Source organism: Rhinolophus sinicus, linkage group LG02 (genome assembly GCF_036562045.2).
Source record: "Rhinolophus sinicus isolate RSC01 linkage group LG02, ASM3656204v1, whole genome shotgun sequence".
NCBI classification, from domain to species: domain Eukaryota; kingdom Metazoa; phylum Chordata; class Mammalia; order Chiroptera; family Rhinolophidae; genus Rhinolophus; species Rhinolophus sinicus.
Window position 1 is genome coordinate 154,302,335 of NC_133752.1, and position 26,416 is coordinate 154,328,750.

The following is a 26,416-nucleotide window of genomic DNA, read 5'->3' on the forward strand; positions in this document are numbered from 1 at the left end:
AAACTGGCTAAATTTTATTTCATGACAATTTCTTTGCATCATGAAGCAAGACATAGTACTACTTGATGGGAGAGTGACAAAATACGTTATCTTAAATGTCTTAACTGGAGTATGGAAACATTCAAAATTACCTTTGCAACTGGAGGATTATCAACAAATCATGCTCAACCTCTTCCAATATACGATGTCATGTAATGATTTATGATTTTCCATTCTTGAGTAAGCTAATTGTCTGGTAACATTAAAACACACACAAAAACTCTGTAAAGAAAGTTATTTGGAATTCTTATCTAAAAGTTAGCAAATTAGATACCCAAAAGAAATTGCCTTGCAAAAAAAGAACTTTCCTACTTCTTATTGCTGTGTCACTGAGTTCCACATTGGCCAAATAAATTCAATGCCTTAGTCATAGGTTTTCTGTGGTTAGAGGCACAGACAATTTTTTTCGTTTATTTTTAGAGTAGTATTTGTGTTCATAATGATGGTTTGTGCCAGTACTGTTTCCAAGCCAATCCTTGATTACTACAGGATATAAGCCAAAAGTGGAAAATGAGCCTGCGGCAGAGATAGGTAGCAGGTGGTTCTGAAGATAGGGAGCTTGCAAATGCCTTAGTCACAACTCACCCCATGAAATAGCAGATACTGCCACACTTATTTACACCAATAACCTCTGAGCAATTCTCATTTAAGATTAAGCACAATTATATACTTAAATATTTAAAAATATGTTGACTAAGAAATGAAGGAACTAAGATAAGACCCTGAAAGCTCATCAACTGATATTTTGTGGTGTTTTTCTATCAGAATAACACCTGAGTGAACTGCTGAAGACCAATAGGATCTAGTTCTGTGCTGTAACCACCAAAAAAAAAAAAAAAAAGATTCCTCATAAATACTTGAAAAAATGTCTCCAGTGAACATTTTAAGAAACATGTTGCATACATGTTTCTTGCTGGCATACATCAATTATCAAATCAAATCAGTAACAAGTCAATCCATTCTCAAGTGTCACAAAATTGCTCTGTAATAGTTGTACGAAACATGAGTTACTTCTGTGCAGCCAGCCAAATTAGACAGACGTTTTACTCAGTTAATTTCCAATGGCAAAACTGATACCAGAGAGGATGAAACTGCAAAGGAGAGGCTGCTTCTGTGCATCACCTAACATCATAGACCCCTGCCTTCATTCATTTATCTACTCATGGAATGCTTTCAAGAAATGTTTCTAGGGGCCAGCCAGGTGGCTCAGGTGGTTGGAGTGCCGTGCTCCTAACGCTGAGGTCGCCAGTTTGATTTCTACATGGGCCAGTGAGCTGTGCCCTCCTCAGCTAAGATAGTGAACAACAGCTAGCTCTCCCTGGAGCTGGGCTGCCCTGAGCAATAGGAAGTGGAAGAAGGGGGGCGGGGAGAAATGTTTTTTAAACCCCTGAAATATGCAAGATGACGAGGGTTTATACCAAGACAAATCATATGGCAAGACGAATCATAGGACGTATCATAGGGTAATACTTGGAATAAACTCGAAGAACAGATAAGATTTGACAGATAGAGATTGAAGAGAATAGACAGCGTGAGTTAGAAAGGCAGAAAAGGATGAGACAAGAACAGGGAACAAAGACCATTCCAGTGGGCTTTATATTGGGCCTCATATTCTAGGCTTTAACAACTGTACTCTGTTCTGCATTCAGAGAGAAAATGAGAAAGACACTGATTATTCAATAGGCCATCAGAGCACATATTGGAAAGCACGTGCCAGTTGGCCCACAAATTTCTGTCACCACTGGGCAGAAAACAGCCAGACACATTGAGTTCTGTTGAGTATATATTACAGGAAACAATCATTCTTCAAATTGTCCTTCCTCTTCCCATGTCCTTAACACCATATACATGGTCTGACAAGTTATTTGTAAAGTGCTTAGAACAATGCCAAACACGTAATAAGTATTATACAAAATTAAATAAATATAAATGACTCTTGATTTTTCCTTTTTGCTTAGGGGATAATACTAAGTCCTCAAGACCACTAGAAATGGAAACATTTAAGCCAGGAAATTTCTCTGTGGAGAGTTTTTTTGATAATGAGTTCAATTTTTTATATAGACATACAGCTATTCAGATTATTTTTCCTTGTGTCGGTTTTGTTAAACCGTGTCTGTCAAGCGTTGGCCCTTTTCAAGATTTCCTTCATTACATCCCAACTGCTATACCAGCCCTGAGCTAGAGGCTTCATTTTTTTAATCCACAAATCTTTTCTTTCCCCAATCTCCCTACCTTATTAAATAGCAACATAATCCACCCAGTTGCTCAAACACACACACACATACACACCCCTATCCTTATATCTTAAATTTATCACCCACATCCGATTCATCATCCAATCTTGTGGGATCAACATCCAAAATGAATGCTAATTCCATCTACTTTTTTCCACCTCCACGGTTACCATCCTAAATCAAATCACCATACTGTTTCACAAAAGACTAACACAGAAATTTCCTACCAATCAGAAGTTAGTCTTCCTGCTTTCCTTCTTTCCCCCATATAACCATTCTTTCAGAGCAATCTGAAAAGTCACTATAAAAACCTAAATCAGATCATGTCATTCCTCTGTTCAAAATCCTAAGATGGCTTAGTCTTAAGATGAAATAATATTTCTTTACATGCTCTACCAAGTCCTACGTCATTAAGTCCTACCTACCTCTTCTTCCCTCTCCCTCCTTAGGTTCCACAAACATCCTTGATGTACCAAATGTTTTTACGACTCAGATTTGTTTTCATTTGCCGTTCCTTAAATTTGCAGTGCACTTGTTCCAGATTTTCACTTGGCTAACTCCTTCATCATTCAGGTTTCAGTTCTAATCCAACTTCCTCAAAAGGAGCTAATCTGACCATCCTATTTAGAGGAGCCTCCACACTGCAGCCCAGGCATTTAGTGTCACAGCTCCCTGTCTTGTTTTCTTTATAAAATACATCATTATCTGAAATGGTCTATTTCTAAAAACTGTTGATTTTTAATTTTCTCTATCCGTCAGGATCGGTTAGGTTACGCCACAATAACAACTCCAAAATCTCAATGGCTTTAAACAACAAAGGTTCCTCCTTTTGTCCTATTACCTGTCCCTTAAGGGTCCACTAAGAGCTCTACTCCACAAAGCCTTCACGTTGGGACTCAGGCAAGGAGAGTAACAAGTATGTGGGACAGTGCTGGCTGCTGAAGCAATGAGGGTAAAAAGCTGGACTGCCTAGTAGGTGCAACCAAATGCTCTAGCTTAGAAGGTCCACACATCCCCCCTGCTCACGTCTGAGCAGCCAGAACTAATCACAAGACCAGGAAGTACAACCCCACCATGTTCCACAGATGGGTGAGACAGAAATATCTGATGAACTGTATGAATAATCATAATTGTCTATACTTCCCCCACCCGAAGGATGACATATGAAAAAAAAAATAACCTTGAATGTTTTGTTGTTGTTTTTATTACTGTTCACTGTTGTATCCTCAGTTCCTAGAACTGGGTCTCCCATACACATAACAGGCACTCTAGAATTACCTCTTGAATGACTGCATAACGTCTGTTATTAACCTTTCTTGTATTTCTAAGTCTAGAATATCTAGACTTGCTCCCTGAAGATCTTCCTCCACCCACTGCTGACAGTTTTCTGAAAAAGAGTGAAAAATATTCTTTCATATTCATTTTGATCTGCCATCTAGCATTCAGCTATTAAGTAAATTCTCTGTTCTGGTTTAAACATGGATGGTTAATTGCTTGTGTATACAAAATTCAGTGGAGGGGAAAGAATCCACTAATCTGTTTAGGCTCTAAACAGAAGCAGAAGAGCAACCTAGATATAAATGGATAAGGTCATTTTTCAAGTAGCTAAACTAATAGCCTCATGACTGGGGTTATAATGGGGATAAAACTGGGAAGGGCTTTGAATCCCCATCTCTAAAACCTTCCCTCATAGGGACAGAACATTTATTCATCCCTAGAAAAAGAAAGATGCTTTCCTTACTCTATGGAGGGAGGGGTGGGGGGAGGATCTGAGACTCAGAACCTCAAAGAAAAACAATTTTGACTCCCCTCGCAACTGCTGCCTCTGCGAAGGGGCACCGCCTTCCCCACCTCCAGCACTAAAATACCATTTCAGAGCTAGCACTGCTGGCATGGATGAGGGACAAGTACAGACTAAAGACACTCTTTAAAAGTATAAATAACTCACTGACCATTGAAAAGAAAAAAAAAAGCAACTTTCTTTATTTCTATGTCCCACTGGAGGGAGGGAGGTGAGGCAGGCACCCCCATAAAGGAGCCTAGTGGGGAGTGCGGAAGAATAAAGAAACTTTCAGAATAAAAATCATTGATTGTGCATTATTTCAGCATAAACTAAGAGGCAGGGCTCAATGGTTTCATTAAAAAAAAACAATTCTAAATATATGTCTATATTAGAAACTAAATTCTCAAAGTTATAGAGAGGTATTTATTAGTATTTTCCTTTTACTTCAAGGGGAAAGGACTTTTTCACAATGAAATGCCTATGATCGTGCTATCCCATCTCAACTCCACCTCTACTCTCCTCTGCTCACTTGGCTCCAGCGGTTGGCCTCTTGGCTGGTCATCAGACACTCAAAGTACACGACTGCTTGCGGCTGTTACACTCGTCCTGCTCTCTTTTTGGGTAACTTCTCCCCAGAAAGCTACTTAGGTTGTTCCTTCGTCTGCTTCAGGTCTTTGCTCCAATGTTCCCTTGTCAGAAAAGGAATTCTGGCAACTTCCCAGATGCCACCCCACAGCCCTCCTTCTTTATTTGTCCCCACAGCATGTATAGCCTTCTAACATAATACATGACTTCTTTGTTTATCGTCTGTCTTTTCCTACTGGAATGTAGTTTCAATCAGGCAGGGACTTTGTTTTGTTCAATGCTGGATCCCCAGAGCCTAGACTATGCTCAATAAGTATTTCTTGAATGAAAAAAAATGTGTTTATTAATGCTATATAATTAAGGCTCCCATGCTTTGCAAGTGAATTGAGGGGGGAAAAAATCAATGAGCATGACTCAACAGAGGGAACAAGTTCAAGTAAACACTAAGCTTCAAAAAAGATTCAGTGGCATCACTATTTTCACAGCCTATCATATATTTATCTCTGACCCTAAATCTGCTTTTTCTTAAAGCCTCTTCTAGTATTAAAAATAACCAGAATAGTACATTCATTTCTTTCAGCAAACTTAGAAAAGAAAATAGGATGATCCACTGCTAACAAGTTTCCAATTCCAGAAATAGACTGATATGCCTTATGCTCAGTAAATGATAGGAATGGACTCAGAGAAGTTCTTAAAGTGAAGATGTTGGTTTTAGGAAAAAGAACAGAGCGCTTGTGCTGTCAGGTCTTCTTTCACACCCTCGCTTCCTTCCTTCTTCTCCACTCCATCCTCATTACCACTTCTAAATAGAACCACCATCATTAGAGGTCAGGTGTACCCGAGACTGCGGCCCACCTCCCTGCCTCAAGGCCAGTCATTCTGCATTCATCTTCCTATTTTGATTTTGTTATCCTTGTGATCAAAAACTTTTATTTTTCTTCTTTGATTCCCCATATTTTGGGATTTTTAAACAACAAGCTTGTACTACTTTTGTACTTTAACATTTTAAAGGGAGGGACACGCTCCATGGCTTCCTGTGTTGTTTTTTTGTGTGTGTTTTTTTTTTTTTTCAGAATAAATTTTAAGCTCCTGAACCTAAAATTCAAGACCCTCCACAATCTGCCTTGCCCCTTCCTTTTGCTGGCTCCACTACACCCAAACCTGCGGAGAGAGGAAAAGTGCCCGATTTATAATCTACCCCCAAACCATTTGTCCTTTCCTTCCTCATGACTTCTGTGCTTGCCATTTTTCCAGTTTGGAATGCCCTCCTTTTCCATCCAACAGAATTCTACCAGAGTGGAAGGCACAGCTCAGACTCAGACCCAGGAACTATTGTGGAAACTGTGATCAGACACAAACTTAGGAGATGGTGAGTTCGCTATTATTAAAGGTGCTCAGAGACTGGCTGAAATTGTCACAAGGAATCTCTCACTAAATCCATGTACCCTGAGATGCTATGGTTCCCATGAAGTTCTACTATGAAGCCTTATGTGACCATTTCTGTTGGTAATGACTTCTTGCCCCTTTTGGCATAGACTGTCCCTCGCTCTTATATGGCAATTATTATATGCTGGCAATGCAGTTATATTACAGCTGTATTTTCATAATCTCCTTACTGACTGCAATCTCCTGAAAGACAGAGACTCACGGCACCTAGTACTGTTCTTTGCAAATGATAGGTACTCGATACGTTTGTCACTGATGATGCTGAAAAAGGGTAGAGTTCAAATAGGAATGAACTGGGAAGAACAAGAAACATAGCTTTGTATTCTTTCATGAGATGGTCAGTCTCGTGTGGCCACAAGAGGGGACACGCGAGGAAAATTCATTGTACTCACAAGTCCTAGAGAGAGAGAATCACTGCATAGCCCAAAGGGGCCACATTGAGAGGAGGAGGCACGCAGGGCCAAAGGAGCAGGTTCAGCCAAGCAGGTGGGGAGCCAAGAGAGTAAGGACCCGTAGGCAAGGGCCTTTACCAGGGTCAGGAGCACACAAGCAAAAGATGCAAGGGGAGTTCATTGGTGTGTTTGAATGCCACGAGGTCACAGTGAGGGAAGGGCAACAAAGGGAAGCATCACACTGGGAAAGCCTGTTTGTGGGGATGCTGAGGCAGCAGAAAATAGGAACTTAAAAAAATTTACAATATAAACATTAACTTCCCTGGGCAGCCGGAGAGTAAGTTCAAACTCGCCCTCTTGAGTTTATGTGTGTATTCGCTTGTCTTCTACCAGTTGGTCTATCCATGTCAATGGCATGTCCTCAAGGACATACAAAGTATCATAACAAGCATGGACTAGCCCAGGGAAATCTTAATGTGTAATCACATTTCTCTTGAATCAAGAGAAGTAAAGCCCAGCACAGAATGTAAGGTTACTGATGGCTGCAAGGGCAGGAAGCGTCGTGTGGAGAGCTGCTCAAGCAGCAACAATGACAGGCTTTGTTCGGAGACTGTACAGCTTCTTGTGCTGTCTAAATGACTTTCCTTACCCAAAAAAGAGGGCCGGTTGGGCAGGAGGTGGTGCCAGAAAAGATCCCTGAACACAAAGTGGAGCGAAGCTGTAGGGAGTGGCCTAACACGACCCAGCCTTGAGGCACTTGAGACTTGCTGGCTGCCAGCTCACCATCTGGGATACCTGAAAAGGCACCTGTCTGAGAATCAGGAGGCTTCAGTGTATGTTCCAATTTTTACTGCTGGTTATTGTGGTGACCTTGGAGCCAGGCAAATCAACCTTGCACATTTTTGTTTACCCATAAACAACAAGTCTGGGCCATGGTCAAGATAGAAATACAAATGAAAAACAACAGAACTGCTTTGAGTACCACCAATACTCAGAAGCAAAGATACAGTTTCACAGCCACCACTGGAAAGCATCTAAAGTTTGTCTTTGGAGAGGCTATGGACTCCTTATTCCAGCCCAACCCCCTGTGGACCCCTAGGTCTAAAGGCCTTCCCTTCTATCCAGAATCCTGCACAGCAACACAGCTACCCTATCAGAACACCCTCCTACACCCTCCCACCTAGCAAGTCTTACCCTCTGGACCTACATCTCTCAATGATGTCAATAGTTAACAACCGTGCTAGTTCATCACACCTCCCAAGTAGCACAATAACCCAGTGAAAACATCTTCAAGAAATGCTTCTAGTTGTAGGAATTCATAAAAGAAAAGAAAAAAAGGAGAAATTGTATTTGTCAGTGTCCTCTCAAATCACACTCCTCCTCTTCCACCCAGGAGTATTTATTTACCTTGTTATTTCAACAACAAACAAACAGAATATCTATCAATGTGGTTTTAAAGAATTAAGTGATCAAGCACTCGTCACTGCCCATTTTACTCTATGTTGTTTCACCAGCTGTCAAGTTCTACCCCTGGCCAGTTACCTTTCACTCATCAATGAAGTGGTTTCTCCCTGCACCATGTGGTGGGTCTACCTGCTGCAATTCTATCTGATAGTCGCTTTCTGAAGGCATTTCTACCATGACCTCCCATAGATGGGAAATGAGGAGTGGAGGCAATGACTGAAACGGGTGCCTTCCCTGCTGAATGACTCACCTCTATCAAGTACACTAAAAATTAACTAGACAGGTACCTGGTTAACAACCGCTTAATGACAATGCTCTAACCTGAGTTAGTTTTATTAAGTCCTTGAGGTATCCTTTTACAGTGTTTGTATCCTCTGTCCGGTAGGAACTAGAGCAGCCAGGTGATCCTAGCACACGGAAAGCTGCAGTTGACTGCCCTTTAGCACTAATGGATGCATAACTTACTGCACCGCAAACTAATGAAGGCACCTAATCAGCAGGTGTGGGAGGAAATAGCTGTATACACAGGATTGCCGGCGTCACCTTCCTTTCCCTCTATGAGAGACAACATTAAAGTAAAAGGATAAGTTTTTTGTAAAGGGCTGCCAAGTTCAATAACTCTTAGACATAAAATTTCCCTATGAAGAGGGGTGTTCCTTGGGGGTTATTTTAACGCTAAATATGAATCATTTCCTAGTTTACATTTCCTAACCTTTCATATCAAAAGCTTTGTTTTATTCTCTATGTTAAAGGACACTCCAAGCATTGGATGAACGCTTTTCTCTAACCTGAGTTCTGTAGTCACTCTGACTCTCCAATTATTTTACTCTAACAAAAGGAATTACACGTTGACAATTCAAGTGTCAAGAAAAATGAAGATTCTGGCACTCAGTATACATTGGTTGAGAATGAAGATGCCAATAAACATTTAAATAATATATATCATGAGTACCAAACACTGTGTTTTAAGAGGACAAACCTTAATATTATAGATATTCTATGTAGCATTTGGCTATATATATATATATATATATATATATATATATGTATATAGCATTTGTTCAAGCAATTCCTCCAAAATAAAGTCCTTATTACCTTGATAGTACAATTTTCAAAATAAACAATTGTTGACAATCACCCTGAGTAATAAATATACACTTTTTAAATTTACTATCAACTCTCAGGATAAACTTGAGGGTCATTTATATTATTCGGATTATTCAGGTACTCAGATCTCAACACAAGAGAGCGTATTATACTTATATCACTGCATTAAAATAATGATTTTCCTTCCTAAATATATAATTCAACCTGTTTCTTTGTGCTTTGATGTTCCTGTATCACCATGACTATGTTGCCCACACTTTCCAGAATGACTGAATCTTTTCTATTTTGAAATGATAAAATAATATGTGCAGCTCAAACACAAAAAAATTTGAAACTAGATATAAGTTAAGACAATAGAAAACAAACAAGCATTTAGCTTTATTAAATTCATTAAATGACAAACATTGTTGAGTTATTTAGTGTTTTATGGGAAACAACAGCCTTTTGTTAAATAAAAGAAAAATGATTCTAGAATTTGTATTGTTAAATTTCTGGATGTATTGAGAATGCTTTATTCAGAATTGCCTGTTTAAAACTAAAACGGACATAGGTATACAGAAAATAGCAAACTCCTTATGATAATATTAGCATAAAAAATACACTTTCAACATGTATTCTTTTATAGATATCTACTTTTTAGTCAAGCTATTCTTTTTTTTTTTTTTTAAATGACAAGCTTCTAAAAAGGAATCATGATCTCCATGCAACTCGATATCGTGGGGGAACCAAATATGTATATGAAATGTTGATTATCATCAAGCATAGGTCCATTATCCAGTTTCTGTAGTTCTGAAATCCAAAAGACTCTGATCTTTGTAACTGATTTGTTGGCAAGACCTGACTCAAGCTGAATTCATTAGCAGCAAAACCTAACCTGAACTGATTTGAAGCTATTTATAGTCTTTATACCACTTCATGTGACTACATACATATTCCGCTATAGATATATTAATGTGTTTGATGATGGAGTATTTCCTCAACCCTGTAGGATGAACTACTAAATATAGGCACAGGCACTGAGTTCTGAAACTGTATTTAGTCTCAAGGTTTGGATAAGAAATAGTCGGCCTGGATTAAGTTTAGTAAACCCATCCTGTGCTGTTCTGAACCCTATTCGAGGTAAATGGGCCAGCGCCTACATTCTCATTACCTGAACCCATCATTTACTGAACTCATTATCCTCTCTAACTGGATTCTCCTAATGATTTTCTCTCCTTTCTTAATAAGATAATCATCCTCTTAGTCACCCAGCCCAATCTTCCTATTTACCTGTAATTTCTCCCTTATCCTCATCTCCTCACATCCCATCAGTTGTTGAAGCTTCACAGGGTTCCAAGTACCTCCATCCTACTGCCCATTGTTCCACCCCTATTCCAGACTGGCCCAAACAATATCAAGCTTGAATGATCGAAAGAAGCTCCAAAAATACTGTCCTACTTCCTTTCTATTCCCCTAATCTCACCGTCTCCAATTCTTACTAGATTCTGCTTCAAGATGAATCTTGTCATCATCTCCCATCTTGTTCAAAGAATTTCCTTGATTCAAATACCACAATGGAAGAGATAAAGCCCAAAGTCTGAGACTGGCATTGAAGATCAAAGAATTTAGACTCAACCTACCTTTCTACTGCATCTCCTGTTCTTCCCTAACACAAACATTTCACTCCAGTCAAAATGAGGATGACCTCCTCAGTTTTTTCTCATTCCAAAAAGAGTTAAGTTGCTCTCATCTTTTCTACTCACACCATCTACCCCATGACCTGAAATTTGTAATGAATTCTTTGCATCATATCTGACTATTTTAACCCCACTCATGCTTCAGACTCAGCTTAGATCCCACTTCGGCAGCAAAGTTTTCTTTTGCCTTCCTGGCCCACCACGATCTCCCTTCTTGAATTCCCTCAGCTCTCACAGTCTGTACTATTCATTTGATACTTGATACGCATTTCCTTGTATTATCAGAGTAATTAATTTTTCATGCATATATATCTTGTCTCCTTAACCAGATTTTAAATTCCTTAAGAGCAGAGACCATGTCTCATATTTTATGAATGAAAAAAATGAATACCCTTCGATAGCTTACAATAAAAAGGCAATATGAACATTGGCAAAGACAACATGAAAAAGATATTAATTTATTTTTTCACTCAAATTTATCAAATACTACTATGTTCCTGGCATTGTTTTAGGCATTGAGGATTAAATTATAAGCAATACAACATAGTCCCTTCCCATGAGGCTTATGGTATGGCTGGGATGCTACACATTAATAAAAATATGATATAAATAACTACCATGTTTCCCTGAGATTAAGACCTACCCAGACCATCAGCTCTAATGCGTCTTTTGGAGCAAAAATTAATGTAAGACCCGGTAATATAATATAATATAAGACTGGGTCTTATATTAAAATAAGACCAGATCTTGTATTAATTTTTCCTCCAAAAGACACATTAGAACTGATGGTCCGGCTAGGTCTTATTTTCGGGGAAATATGGTATATATACAAACAAATATCTTTTGAAAAAAAGAGGTAAAATTCAGAGGTTAAGAATCATTTTCATATGCTGTAATTGTCAATTCATTCTGAGTTGGCCTGTCCTCCATCCACAATGAAAAGAAAATTGCAACTAATGGAGGCTCTACATACACATATGTTAGTGAAAAAAAAAGAAAAAGAGGGAAGACAAATAGCAGGAGCAGTTTATTGGAAAAACATTTTTCATAATCTTGATGTTCTAAGATTCATCTTTGGATAACGTTACTCAATCAGAAGGCATTACCTAGACCTTAATTACTTTGCCCTTCACAGAATTACTTTCAGGGACTAAAAGCATCATGGAACTGCTTTTATACTCTTAAGTTACACTCTAAATTTTAGTGAAAGTCTGCCTTAAGACACAAGATATGAAATCCATTTCTGCATTTCCCATGTCACCATTCAGTGTCTCCTACACAAAGCAAAGGGGGAAAAAAAAGTCTTTACAAGAATTGAGGGCAAGGAAATTCCAGAATTTAGTACAAACATTTCTGATATTCGAAGATATGTAATGTATCACATTTCTCTTTTAGTCCAATCTCCAAGGAAGCTCAAAACCAAGACGGTAACAAAACTCATTAAATATATATGTTTTCCCTCTTTTCTGTGGTCCTCATTTTCTATTCCTACTGTATTAAACATATATATTGTTGTAAATCATTTCAATTACTTTTAGGAATAATTTCTTGAATAAGCTCAAAAAATTAAATTCCCCTTTGTAGTATGTAAGTTTGATCATTAGCATAATAATTTTGGATTTCTCTATTCATGGATATCTCTAATGTATAATCTTCCAAAGGCTAAGACACATTTTTTTTAGCACATGCTTATTTTTTTTAATGGAATTTTCCAAACAAATGGAAGAGAGAAAGGCATTGGAAACATATAAACTGATATTCTAATGGAATCCAATTTTTATAAATTCTATCATAATACTTACCTCAACAATATTCAATATTAAATCTAAAGAAATTTTTCTAAAATATATCAATTCTGATTTCACATGTGCTTCTAAGTGATTTTCCATATTTGGGAAACTTAAGATTTGTGACCAGTGTGAAATCATAAAAGTTTAATGCTAGTATGTAGGAAAACCAACTCTCTCACGTTATTCCAATAATACAGCGAAGGTGAGAGGAAAATAATTTAAAATGCACTTCACCATTTGTGTCTCTGATAATATGCAATTTCCAATTTTTAAGAGTTGCCATTTTTATTTGGGACAATTCTCACTACAAATTATAAACCATAAGAGGGTTTCATGTTCCTAACTAAAACAGCCACAAAATATAATGTTTATGTCTCATTAAAAATAAAAGTTATAATCAATGAACTGGATTAAATTGTGCACTCACAGTATCATTCACTCTTCCTCATGCATGCTTTAAATTGGCAATATTGTGCTGTCCTTTTGGAGACTATTAGAAGAGCTTTTCCATAATAAAATAAATGAGGGAAGACTCACAAATTAATGAAATGAAAGGGGGTAATGAAAGAGGTAGTGGCATTGTATTTAATATTTTTATTTGGCATTTCATAAGAAAATTACCAAAAAAAATGTTTAATTGATCTCACAAAATTATTCTGATTATTTTGTAAACCATTCCAATCTCTGTAAAAAACTGTCTAGGCTTGTCATTAACAATCCCCTCCTCTAAACATACATACACCATCATTACCATCACCATCACCTACCACAAGCTTGCATCTATAAATTGTTAAATGTTTAACTATAACCTTTAAAAAATGAATTATGTGTAAGTACTAGTTATTTAGGAACAAAGGTGGATATTTATCACATTCCAAGCCAATAAAAACAACCTTTATGCTTGCATTAAATTTTGGATTCTTTTCCAAACTGTTGCATAGCTATCAGTTCCAGAGTTCCCTGATGTACTCTCTTTGGTGCAAGTAGACATAAGTGGAAGCCAAAGGGAAGACAACAGACAGACATGAGTTAAAGAAAGCATCACGGACGAGATAATGCTTGAACTTGGATGTGAAAGAGAAAGAAAAATTAGCCAACTTATCAAGGAGAGGATGAGCATGATGGGCATCGGAGAGCATGCATACAAAGGCAGAGGCATGAGAGAAGATGAGAGACTATTTCTGAGGAACCGGAGTCTGTCCTCCTGTCTTCTCTAAGGCCACTATTTCTACATGTGTCCTAAGTCGCAGACCAAAGAAACTTTCAGAGATGCTCTCTTTCTTTGGTATCTTTATCTCCACTTCAGTCTAACTCCTTCCCCCACTGTTGGAGAACCAGCAAATACTTCTGCACAGTGTGGAATGTCAAGAGATCAGGTAGGAGTAGACCGTAATAAGCTTTGGATACCAATCAAAGGAGTTAAAATTATATTCTATAAGTGACAGGAGCCAGTTAGCCGTGTAGAAAAATTATTCCAATAGCAAAATCCAGAACGAAATTGGGAAGGAGAGAACTATTAGAAGCAAATGATCAAAAGTTTGTGAATGAAGGAAGAATCAATGCCTATAAAGGAAGATGGAGGGAGACGGAAAGAGGAGACACGTTTTAAGTTCATTAGAAAATTCAGTTAGGAGTCCAGTTATCACCAAAATTTGCAGAAGGTTATCATTCTTTCTCTAATACCCAATATAATTTCATAGATTTTTAGTAAGAAAAAAATAAAAAAGGATATTGCCATATTGCCAAATAGAAGTGATAAGCTGACTACATTATAGAATCTTTCCTATAGTAAGCAATAATAAAGAAATAACTAATAAGACACACTTTTGCACTATTTTATAATAATTTGTACTCAAGATACCACTTGAAATCAGAGTGAACTTTCAAGGCTGAATTATTTACAGCAACAGGGAAATTAAAAAGTAAGCTATGACTGAAATATGATTTTAGTATAAAAGGTAAGACTTTGCAATAGAATAACTTAACAAAAGGTAGCAATTACAAAACCAAATGATCTGACCTTATTATTAATACTATATATTAATATGACTCTCAATCATATTGACCATATGATTCTCAATCAGTCTTTAACACAGGCAGAAAGCTTTTCTCCAAACTGGATATTTTGGTATAAGTTTTCTTTGACTTTCTACACTGAGAAAATTTCCTGAATGGGTTACAAACATATCCAGTCATTGCTTGTGATGGGTATCTATTGTTTTGTCTGTCCAGCACCCTCCACCCATTTTTGGAAATGGACCCTCTCCCTGACCCGGATAACTGCTTCTATCCATATGATTACTATGCAGGACACCATGCTTGTTCAATGTTTGGTAGATGGCCCAACTAACACCCAGTTCCTAGATACCCTCTGTGTCAATGAACTCCACTTTACTTTAGCACCCACTCTCTAAAGACCACACCCTAGCTGGGAATTACCACTAAGGAATGACTGTAATTCTGTTACAGCCTGTCATCTAACCACACCCATCCGTTCTTTCACTTTTCTTACTCTCATTACACCCGTTCAGTTTCTTCCAAATCTAAAGGCGCTTGCCCACTCCTCCCAGATCATCATTTCTTCACCCCTTTTCCATGTCCAGCCAGAACCCCCTCTTAATCAAATCAACAACTCTTTTATTAGAACACTATTTATTTTCTATCCTTTGTTTCCCATCCAGCAAGCCTGAGCAGTCCCCACCCAGATGAGTCACTCTCAAATCCTGTTCCAGGTGACTGAGCTCTCAGAGAGAAAACTGTTCAACTCAGGTTGGTGTCATTCGAATTGATAGGAACTAACCTCAACATCCCTCAGTGATAATCAGTAACTTTTCATTTGTCTCTAGTCTAATCACTTCCACACTCCCTCAGGTCACTGTTCCAAACGTTGACCACTCTCTTAAACCCCTTGTATCACCCAACTTCTCCATCTTTACCTTTAGCTCTTCCTTCTTCATAGTGAAAAAGAGATCACCAGATGGTAGCACACACCTCTCTACTCCTCCACTTCAATCATACCTGTTAGAGAACCAACCTTTATCTCACTTATGACTATTTCTGAGGAACCAGGGTCTCTCTTCCTGTCCTCTCTCAGGCCACCATTTCTATATGTGTCGTAAGTCACAAACCAAAGAAACCTTCAAAGATGCTGTCTTTCTTCTATAATTTCACCTACACTTTAATCTAGCTCCTCCCCCCACAACAACAAGCATATCAATCAATCTCATTCTTGAACTAAAACCATCGCCACCAAAAAAAAAAAAGAAAAAAAAATCTACCCTGTCCTTCCATTTTTAGCTACTTCCCATTTCCTTCTTCCACTTCCTCGTCAAACTTTTTGAAATTATGTATATGTAAAATAAATATAAAGTATGAACATTTTAGATATTTATATAATACAACCAGATGGCCATATTTTGAGGAGTAAGTAGAGATTGAAAAAACTACATATGTAAGTTGCTAACCAAACTTCTAAACTTGCCTTTTTGATTTACTGTCTAGAATAGTGCCTGACACGTAATAACTGATCAATGAATATTTGTTGGATAAATATCACCCATCTCCCGACCAAAATCAATTCGGTCAGAGACAGAAACCTTACCCAAACTGGGTCAATTTCAGTGTCTTCCCTGAGAGTTTAAACTTGGGATCTAGCAAGTCAGGGCAGTCTTTCTGTGTAGATAGAAAATGATCTTCAGTCTGAATAGAGAATTAAAAATATGATAGAGACGTCAAGACAAAAAAATATCCTGCTAGAATTCAAGGTCCTGGTTCCATTCATCCCAATTATTAAAATGAATTCTGTCTTTGGTCTCTGTGAAATATCCCAAAATCCTTAGTAAGTTATCTTTTTCTCTTAAACTAACTTAGTCTCTTGTTCTATTGCCTACTACTAAGGGATCCCTTACTAACATAGGGTTCTGGGGTTGAACAGGCTCAAAATAAACATCCTAAAGCCCATTTTGACTTATTTATGATACTAAGGTACTGTTTATGGGGAATGGGCTATTTTCATGTCTTCATTAAATAAGATTACACATACATTCATTTCAGCTCTAAAGCCACATTTTGAAGTGAAGTTTGGCACCGATTTTACCTCATGCTCACATGCTCACGTTCCTTAGGCCATGGCAAACAGAGAACAGTTGAAGAACCTGGCTACAAGAGCGCCTAACAAATAAAGGCTGAAGGGCAAAGTGAAATGCATGTTAAATGTGGCACTTAGAAATAACAAAGCTCTATCTTGAAGAATGAAATTTGAATGATTACCAACATTACATTTCCCCAGTACTTACCAAACAAACGCTGATGGAACAGAAATTTGCCAGCTATTAGTCCTGTGAGAATAGCAAGTAGCCATAGAAGCACCTTCAGCAGCCTCCAGCCAACTTCTCTAGGGTATTTATTCGTTACAAATGAAAAACAGTTCCCAACAACAATAACATTGGCTTCTGTTTGGCTATGAGAAACTGGGTCCTCCGCAAATATTAAGAAGTTAAAGAAGATGACCAAGTAAGCCACAATCATGCGAGACCAGGGATGCTGGAAATAATAACGAAAGTCTTTACCCATCCTTCAAAACTTCAATTCCGTAGTTTACCTGCATAAAAAAAAGATACATAGGGTTAGAGCAGGGAAACAAATGGTCTCTCTCTCTTCCTGTTATCTGTTCAGATTTATAATGGCTCAACAAAGAGGTATTTGGAAAAGATAATATCTGTTCCTACTTATCGCATCAAGACAAGTCTGAAATTGAGAACAGTTATTAGGTTGGTGCAAAAGTAATTGCGGTTTAAAAGGTTAAAAATCATTCCAAAAACCGCAAATAACTTTTGCACCAACCTAATAACTATAGTCCTTTCCCCATCATCTAATTACACCTATGATCATGGGGCCGGGGAGGGGGCGGTTAGGAAAGGAGAAGAATAAAAGAGTAGGGGGAGAGGAAGGGACATGAGAGAGCAGAACACTGTCCAAACTTTGAATGACTGTGATGACATGTAGAGTCATCTCAGGAGGAAAGGCAGAGAAAAACACAAAACAAAACAATGCAATACTTTTCCTCTCTTAAATTATTTTTATGTTACAATCATGATACAGACTAATTTAAAAATTAAAGCAATGTAGAAGTAAACTGAGAACATATTAAAAAATAAACATCTTCCTCTGCCCAAATCTCTCTCTCCAGAATTAAGATTCCTTAATAATTTGGTGGATATATTTTCACATATTTTTCTAAACACTGACAAATGTGTGTATGTGTATGGACTTTTATAAAAATGTTCACAGTCTATCTGTCAAATAATTTCAACACAGAATAAGTTTTATAGAATAGCTAAGTCTATAGTAGAATAGTTGCACCCAGGAGGGATTGGGCAACTCTGCTTGTGGAACGTCTGTAGAAAGGGGAAGATTTCACAGAGCACGAGATACTCAAAGTTGAGGTTGGAAAATCAGTAGGATTATTTTTCCAAGTGACAAAGTCAAGGAAGCTCAATCTAGCTAGGCATATGCAAAGGCACAGAGGCATTGCAAAATAGGTAACATGCCTATTAGGTAACAGTGGTAGGTTCTGACCTGGATATGCATTGGAAGTACAGACAACACTTTCTTAAAATGCAGATTTCCAGACCCCAACTCTGAAGTCTTGCTGAGCAACTCTCTCTTTCCTCTCTGGGAGCTAGCTTGTGTATAAAGAATGCAGTCTGTGTAGGTCTACCAGGATTGTGACTGAGTAATTACGTTTAATTCTGGGGTCCAGTTTTGGTGAGCTCATTTGGTGCTCAGTTTAAGCCATATCTCTCTTTTTTCAATAATAAAACTGATTAAATCTAAGATAAAAAGTAATCATAAAGGCAAAATTTCTCCACAATCTGCCAATTCTTTTTCCTTCTTTCTCAATTTATTTAGAACTGAGAAAGAAAAGAGGGACCCTTACAAAGCCTACAGTATTTGACATCCAGGCTCTGCATTGAATGTCTGTATGCATTCTTATTTCATTTGTGTTCTAACCACCTTCTGAAATACTGTCATCACTTCATTTCCAGGCAGGGAGCTGATGCTCACATAGATTATGTAACTTGCCCAAAGTCACTGAGCAGAACTCTGATTTGAGCCTCTCAAGTCTGACCCCAAGTCCTGCTCACTGTCCCCTGCAGGCAGCCAGATCAGCTCCTGGCAATTTCCCTGCCTGAGAGGGCAGACCTAGGGCCCAGCCCCAGGATGTCATCTCTTGAATGCCTTCTGGAGATACATTCTTCTCTAGAGATGATTATATTAACTCTGTAACGGATACTTCTATGGCACAGGAAAAAACGTAAGTACAAAGATTAAGCCACAAGCCTGAAGTAACTCTAAGTCAATGGAAGTTCGGAGAATAGGCTCCAAGGTTCCCAAATCCCAATTCAATATTCTAGGCTCATGAATGTCAATTAAAGCCACGGTCTTAAGTTAATGAAAACTCGTCCTAAGAATTTTAGAAAAGCAATGTAAACACTGACAAGAACTGACAATAAAATTCAGTAAAACAAACAGTCACTGTGTTTGGATTCATAAACCTTCTAAGTAACTTCAAGTACCTTGTTATCTTTGTGAATACTCTGAAATATCTATTCTCAGGAATTGCAGCTCAGACACTCAGGAATGGTGACTACTGCAAGTTGTTTTGGTTTGTTTGTCTGTTTTTTTTGAGGGGGGATTGTTGTTTTTTGTTGTTGTTTTTTAATGTGTGGTTCATCAACCAGTACAGCACCAGAGATCTGTGTGATTCTCACACCAAAAAGAACAGTGAAAACAATGAAGAACAAAAATGAACAGTATGCGTTTTCATGACATTCATTACGTAAGAATGCCAGAATGGGTCAATTATCAAGCCAATTTCATGCAACACCTTTGGAAATGTCCAAAGACTACCCCCACAAGAGAATACACAGAAATCTTCTCAAAGCCAATGAGTCTCGAAGCAGAAGTGTTTCCTACATGCCATCGGAACAGGATAGGGGTATCAGTTAAGATGTTGCTGTAACAGGTTTTTATGTTGTTCCTCTTACCAGTGAGGAATTCTGATGTTGCAACATCTCCCTTGCCCCTACCTATACACAATCAAGGCAGCAAAATTTAGAACACGGAATGACCTTGATTCTTTTTTTGTAATAATGCTTTGTGGAGGGTTGGCATATACTTATTTTATTGATGTTTTTAACTTAGAATCTTGCTTTGTGGGCTATGTAATGTCTACATGCCCAAATTGAATTAAAACAGTAAAAAAAAAAAAATGTTGGATATAGCTGCTCCTCTTCAGTATTTATATTGTTTCAAGAAAGAGAACAACAGTATTCAGCAACAGTCCTACACTAGCACAGATTTTAATTCCTACTGTAATGCAATGAATGCTACCATCACTCCCATGTTACAACTCAGAAAATGAAGGCAGCCTGCTATTAGCTTCCATTAAGGGAGCGAAGAGCAGGGGGCCCAAAGCCTGCAATGATGCCGGGGCCAGTGATAGCAGTGATGGGTCCCCCCCAATATCATCTTATTTCAGCACCAGGCTCTGCATTAGTATCACTATTACTATGAATAATAAGGCTAGCATTTATTGAGTACTTACCATATACTAGACACTATGGTAATGAGCTTTACAAACATCTCATTTAAATTTCACAGCAGCCCAATGAAGGAAATATTCTTATCTTATAAATGTTAAAACTGATACTTAGAGTTTAGTAACTAGTACCCAAAGAATAAAACGAATCTATGCCAGAGCAGGGATTCAAATCCAAGCCACCTGGGTGCAACACTCTGTTATGCCTTCCCCACACCAAGACATAAATTCCAAAATCTTGCCCTTTACATGTTGGTAAAAAAGTTCTTGGTAATAAAACCTTCTGATATAAGATTCACAATACTTCTAGGATGACTGAGTCTACTATTACTATTCAAAATAGACCTTGATAGCATGATCAGAAAGAACTGGGACCATGTGACTCACGCCAGGATTGCTCAATTTTCTTCTTCTTTGAGCAGCAATACAAGTAGTTGAGTTAATCTGATTGTCCTTTGACAATGCGTCACTGATGTTCACTCTGTGATTTTTCCAACACTTATAGAAAACACTGAATCTCTAAGAACTAGACTAATCCACACCATGTAATTCCCTTTTCTAAGTAATGACATCATTAGGTACATGCCACTATCAATATCATGGAAGCCTCTCCTTTTACACATAATAGCGGTGATGAAGATATGGGTAACTATAGGCTGAAACATTATATACTGTCTGATAATCCATAGGCCTTCCATCATGGTTTCCCACTCTAGAGGTTCTAATATTTATATTTGATATTAGAAGCGCCATGCATTTTACTACAAGCCAGTATTTTACCTGGAGTAAAGGCAAAAAATGGAGAGGAATTCAAAGGAAAAATGGGAGAAGTCAGGACACTCAGGTTGGGAAGATACTTTGAACAAAGGCACAGAAGAGAGAGTCTGGGACAGGTACAGCGATGTATCAGTAGTTCTGTGTAACTGGAACACAGAGCTCTTGGGGGTATCTTGTGAGAGTTAAGGATAATTTGGGGCCACCTGAGGGAAGATTATACAAAAGTGTTGTTTTGGATTTTACTGAGTAGAGACTAGAAAAAGCAAAGGTTTCAGAACAGAAGAGCGATACAATTGATTGGAGCAGGGTTTTGGACAAATTTCTCTGTTAGCTTGGAAAAGGATCAATTAGTGCAAGGCATGATGAAAGTGGGGAGACTAGTTTAGAGGCCACTCCAACAGTTTAAATAAAAGATAATCAAGTACCAGACCAGGGCAACATCAGTGCCCTAATAGCTGTTGTATCAATTTGTTTGATTGGACCAGAGTACCCAGCCTCCCTCCCTCCCTCCCTCCCTCCCTCCCTCCCTCCCTCCCTTCCTCCCTTCCTTCCTTATTAGGTCTTTACACATAAATGAAAACACTCACAGACCTTCAGGAGTGTGAAGTTCATTTTTCTCAATAGAGACCCCGGCTCAGGCAATAGTTGGTGCATAATGACTAGTAGGATCAAAATGGAGTGTTATCACTTACATTCAAAGAAATGTAAGGATGTGTATGGAAAAGTCCCTGATGAATTAATAAAATGTGCTATCTAAGAGACATTATTACTAGTCGAGTAAACCATACCCAAAGCACAGCTCTGCTCATGTGGGTCTTAGCAGGTAGTAATGCCTAACCAGGTAACATGGTTAGAGCATTATCATTGCACAGCTCTATTATAGGATTAAAAATAATAATAATATAAAATCCTCCCTCCAAATTTCTTGAAACTCCTTGGTATTTATGTCTAAAAATTCATCTGTAACCCCTCTAAGCTCTTATTAAAATGCTGTACTCTGTGCCTGTACTCTGCCAAACAGCACCTTGAATCCAATTTCTTAAAAAATAATTTTTAAAAATATCTCTTGTGGTTTTTTTTGGGTTTGTTTTGTTTTATTTGTTTGTTTAGATATGCTCTTTGTGATGTGTATAGTTCTATTTTAGATAGTTCTTGGCTATATTAGTACAAGACAAAGTTAAAGGCTATTTTTCCTCAATCACCTGGTTATAGTGTTATACTAATACATGTGAAATTCTTTGCAGTTAATGGAACACCTTTTACAATCATTTCATTTAATTCCTAGGATATAATGACTTTAAAAATTATATGTCAAACAAGGTGACAGAATTTCAGATTATATAATATTGTTTCCTTGAAAGATAAATGATAGCTTACATTTATATCCCATTTTACCTCTTAGTGTTTTTAACGGGCAAAATCACACCATTAATATGATATGAGAATAACTCAAAGGAACCAGGAATATCTGCTTTTCGGAAGGCTGCTTAAATTAGTAGGAGGAGTATGGTCCAGTTCTACTTGACTCTGCTTCTCACTAGCTCTGTGACCTAGGAAAAACCCCGAACCTCTCTGAGATTCCATTTCTTCACCAGTAAAATCCTAATAAAAGTACTTTCCTCATAGGGTTGTAATGAAGACTAAAGGGGATTTTGTCAAGCACCTGGTGAATTCCAGGTACTTCCTATCCTGAAGACCACTGTTTACACACAAATGACTCGTGGTCATTCCCATGAAAAATGAGCATGAAAATAATATCAACTATCTATTAAACTTACTGAGTGATTGTATATGCTATTCTCATATACAATTAGAGGATTTTAAAGTAACAGCTCTACAAAGTAAAGGATGGGTATTACCCTTATTTTACAAATACTGAAACTGAAGCTCAGAAAGCTTAAGCTTCCTGGTCCAAAATCATATGTAGAAAGTGGTGAAGTCCAGATTTGTTAATTCCATAATAACATTCGTCATTCATTCGTTCAGTATTCCCAACTGCCTATTTGTACCAGCCAGTGGCCTATGTGTCAGGGTTCCTAACAGACAACGCCCTCGTTGCCTTGCATCTTATAGTCTCATTGAGGGACACAGACATTAAACAGAGAAAAAATAAATACATAGTATTTTAGAAAGTTATAAGGTGACGGAGAGAAAATTAATAGGGCGTATTGGGAGTAAAAGAAGTTGAAGAAGGCCTCATTATAAGATGACATTTGAACAGAGAAGTGAAAGAAGGAAGGGAGGCAAGCAGATATCTAGGGAAAGGGTGATCCAGACAGAGGGAACAAAAACTTGCAAAGGCCTGTGCTGAGTACACGATTAATGCATTTAAGGAATAGCAGAGGGCTAGTATACTGGATAGAGTGTGGGTACAGAGGAGTATGAAGGGAGGTGAGGTCTGGGAGGTCACATAAGATCATGATCTGGCCTGGGGGCTGCTATATGCATGTGGGCTCTCATCCTGGGTGAGACCGGAAGTCAGAGAGTGACACAAGATGACTTCCATCTCAGAAGGGCCACTCTACGTGATGATTGGAAATGGACCAGCTCCGGGACACATTTAAAAGGAATTGCTGACAAGATTTACTGATGGATTGCCTATGGACATGGCCTGGCAAAACCCAGAATGGAATTGCCATTTCCTGAGATGGGCGTTGTACTTCCCGAGATGAACACTAGACACAGACACAAACAACATAATGATAATTAATATTTGTGAGTGCTTTTTATGTGTTGGGCTCTTGGCAAGCACTTTCCTTGCATTATCTCAATTAGTCCTTATGCCAACCCTTTGGATTTACCAGCAAAGAGAGATTCAGAAAGGTTATAATCTGCCCAAGGTCATACAGCTACCAACTGGCAGAAACAGGCAGAAATACCTCTCCATGACCCCAACGTCAATACTCTTAATTACTTTTGTACTCCCTACACTGAGAAGTACAAAATACAAAATAAAGTTCCATTTTGAAAGAAGTAGAAGTACTAGGAAGTAGTAAGTACTTGGTGATGACTTGCACCTATTAGGCACTCAATAAATATTTGCTGATGGATGAATAAATGAAAACATAAATGTATGGATGATGAATGGATAACAGACCAGCTCTAGGTGAGAAAAAAACACTGAAGGTTCCATTCCAGAGAGAATAGACTCTGGACAATGGGATACTCAGGTCTTTAAAAGGAAAAATGGCAGAAAGGAGTAAACCAAATAAATATTTGCCTGGACCAGCCCTGAGATAAGGAGAGGTCTTGGTATACTATCTTGAATTGTTCGATGAAAAGACAGTCCTGAGGAGATGACACACAGCATTTTATATAATACAAGTGCTTAATACAGGTTTTTAAAAAACACAAGTATCAACAGTAACAGAAGTTGGATCTTCTTATTTTTAGTCCAATACGAGAGACCACACAGCCTTTTAAATAAAAAGCAACCTTTTAAGTCAATCAATGAAACCACCATAAGTGGCTCTGCAGAGGTATCAGGATGGTTATTTGTGGTACCCTAGCTAATTTGGAAGATCGCATCCATAAATCACTTCCTAGACTTTATCTTCACATTGATTCAACCTTTAAGTGATTTTCTTCCCTTGTTCTTATCCTGCAGTGCTTGGGATAACAGAACACTGAACCAATCCAAGTTTTTAAAGCAGGGAACCTGAAAGCAAAGTAGACATGGGGTTCTCTTCTACCAAGACATGGCCAACTTTTCATTAAAATGAAAAATATTTATGAGCCTTTTCATGTAATAAAGTTGAAAAACAATCACCAATGAATCATTTTTAAATGTTTAGACCTCCTTTTCAATGACATCTGTTTATGATAAAGAATCTAAACACAACACCAAAGTAACAGTTAATGAATAAAATAAAATTCATTCATACCATTCATTATTTTTTAAATGACTGGCAATTTAAAGAAGTAAATTAAACAAGTACTTGTTTCTGATCACAGGGATCAGATAGAGGTGGGATGGGGTTAGGGAGTAAATACCAGAGTCAAAACGTCAAAATCCATAAGTACCTTCCAGAGTTAGAAAGCGCATGGCAAAAATTCAATACCTTACAGCAAAAAATGGCTTTTACAGGGATGCTACTACTCAATAAATTGGAAGAACTTTTTTCTGAAGACAACACAAAACCCTGAAATCTTCCTAGAATTCCTTTATGGATTTCAAACAACATATCATTTATAATTAAGGGAAAATACGTTTATTCAATATACTTTTACTCAAAAAATTTATTTTGCTTCATGAGACTTATATTCACAAATACTAAAACAAGCATATGATGTTTACTACCATCTCTTCTCTCTCTCTCTCTCTCTCTCTCTCTCTCTCTCTCTCTCTCTCTCTCTCACACACACACACACACACACACACACACACACACACTCAGTTTATTGTTCCACAGCTGGTGGAATGACTAATGGCAAAGTGTTATACCACATAGGTCAAACACACTTGAGGGCCTGTGGCATTTTCGAAAATAGGAATCAAATAGCTTTATTTAGTTATGACGAAGTTAGTAAACACCCAAACACTCAAACGTTGTTGTTGTGTTTAATGAGAACACCCATGAACTGCAACCTGTTAATTTAATTAACAAAGGAGAGGTAGGGCTTGTCTTCAGCTCCTATCCTAGGAATTAGTGAAGCGGAGAAAGTTCAAGGTCTGCTCTGGAGACGTCCCTTACCCCCTGAAGCCCTGGAGTTTGAGGGTTCCCCACCAACAGCCTCCTGCCTAGGAGTCTCCTCTGCCCTTTCCCTAAAGGGCTGGTGCGTCTGCCCCCCTCCTAGACACTTCCCCCTGCCTCTCTGCCAGCCATCCTCCGGAAGGGAGGAGGAGAGGCGCCGGGGGAATTCGGGCCGGGGTGCCGGGCCGCTTCTGCATTCGCCGGCAGGGATTAAGACGCAGCCCGGCTGCGGCTGGACCGCGCGGCGGGGGAGGCGCGCCCATCGCGGGGCTGCGTACTCACCGGATGGGGCCGTGCGGGCTCGGGGCGTCTGCACACGGGAGACACCGGCAAGCACAGCCCTCGGCCGCGCCGGCGGCCTCACTGGGAAGCGCGGCGAGACGGGCCAGCGATGTCTCTGCCGCCGCTGCTGTCACCGAGCTATAAATACCGTCTCGGCCCACACCCGCCGCCGCCTACGCCGGGCGCCCTCCGCAAAGTCTGCCGCCGGCGGCCGGGCAGCTGGAGCACAAGGGCAAAGGCGCCGTGCAGGTGACTGCCGTGGCTCCAGCTGTGTGGCAGCCTCCGCATCTGGAGGCATGGCCTCCCGCCACCCCCGCCCTCCCGCTCCCTCCCCTCCCGCCTGCGCTGCGGGCGGCTCCAGCCCGTGGGCCTCGCACCCTGCGGCCAAGCCTGTCCGGGCCGGCCCGCTTCTGCAGAGCCGCCGGGCTCGGGAGGGGGACGACTTAGGAACACGGCGGGGCTGGGGGAGTAGGGGAGCAGCCTTCAGCCTAGAGTGTCAGTAGCGGTGCCTTCTTCCTGGGGGAATCGCCGACTTCTAAAACCC

The 26,416-nt window shown here is 38.9% G+C and overlaps 1 protein-coding gene across 3 annotated transcripts in view; it reads right to left on the bottom strand.

Moving 5' to 3' along the window:
- TMEM117 (transmembrane protein 117) overlaps window positions 1-26,205 on the bottom strand; it is a 382,792-nt gene extending 356,587 nt beyond the window's left edge. For 2 of the 3 annotated variants that reach the window (XM_019748452.2, XM_074325810.1), the window contains exon 1: window positions 16,812-17,008. In XM_019748452.2, the coding sequence (XP_019604011.2) occupies window positions 16,812-16,876 (65 nt within the window). In that variant the 5' untranslated portion in view covers window positions 16,877-17,008. Of the gene's footprint in view, window positions 1-16,811; window positions 17,117-25,872 lie in introns of those variants that run through there. The other variant, XM_019748450.2, reaches the window with a different exon arrangement.
- Between the last annotated feature and the right edge of the window lie 211 nt (window positions 26,206-26,416).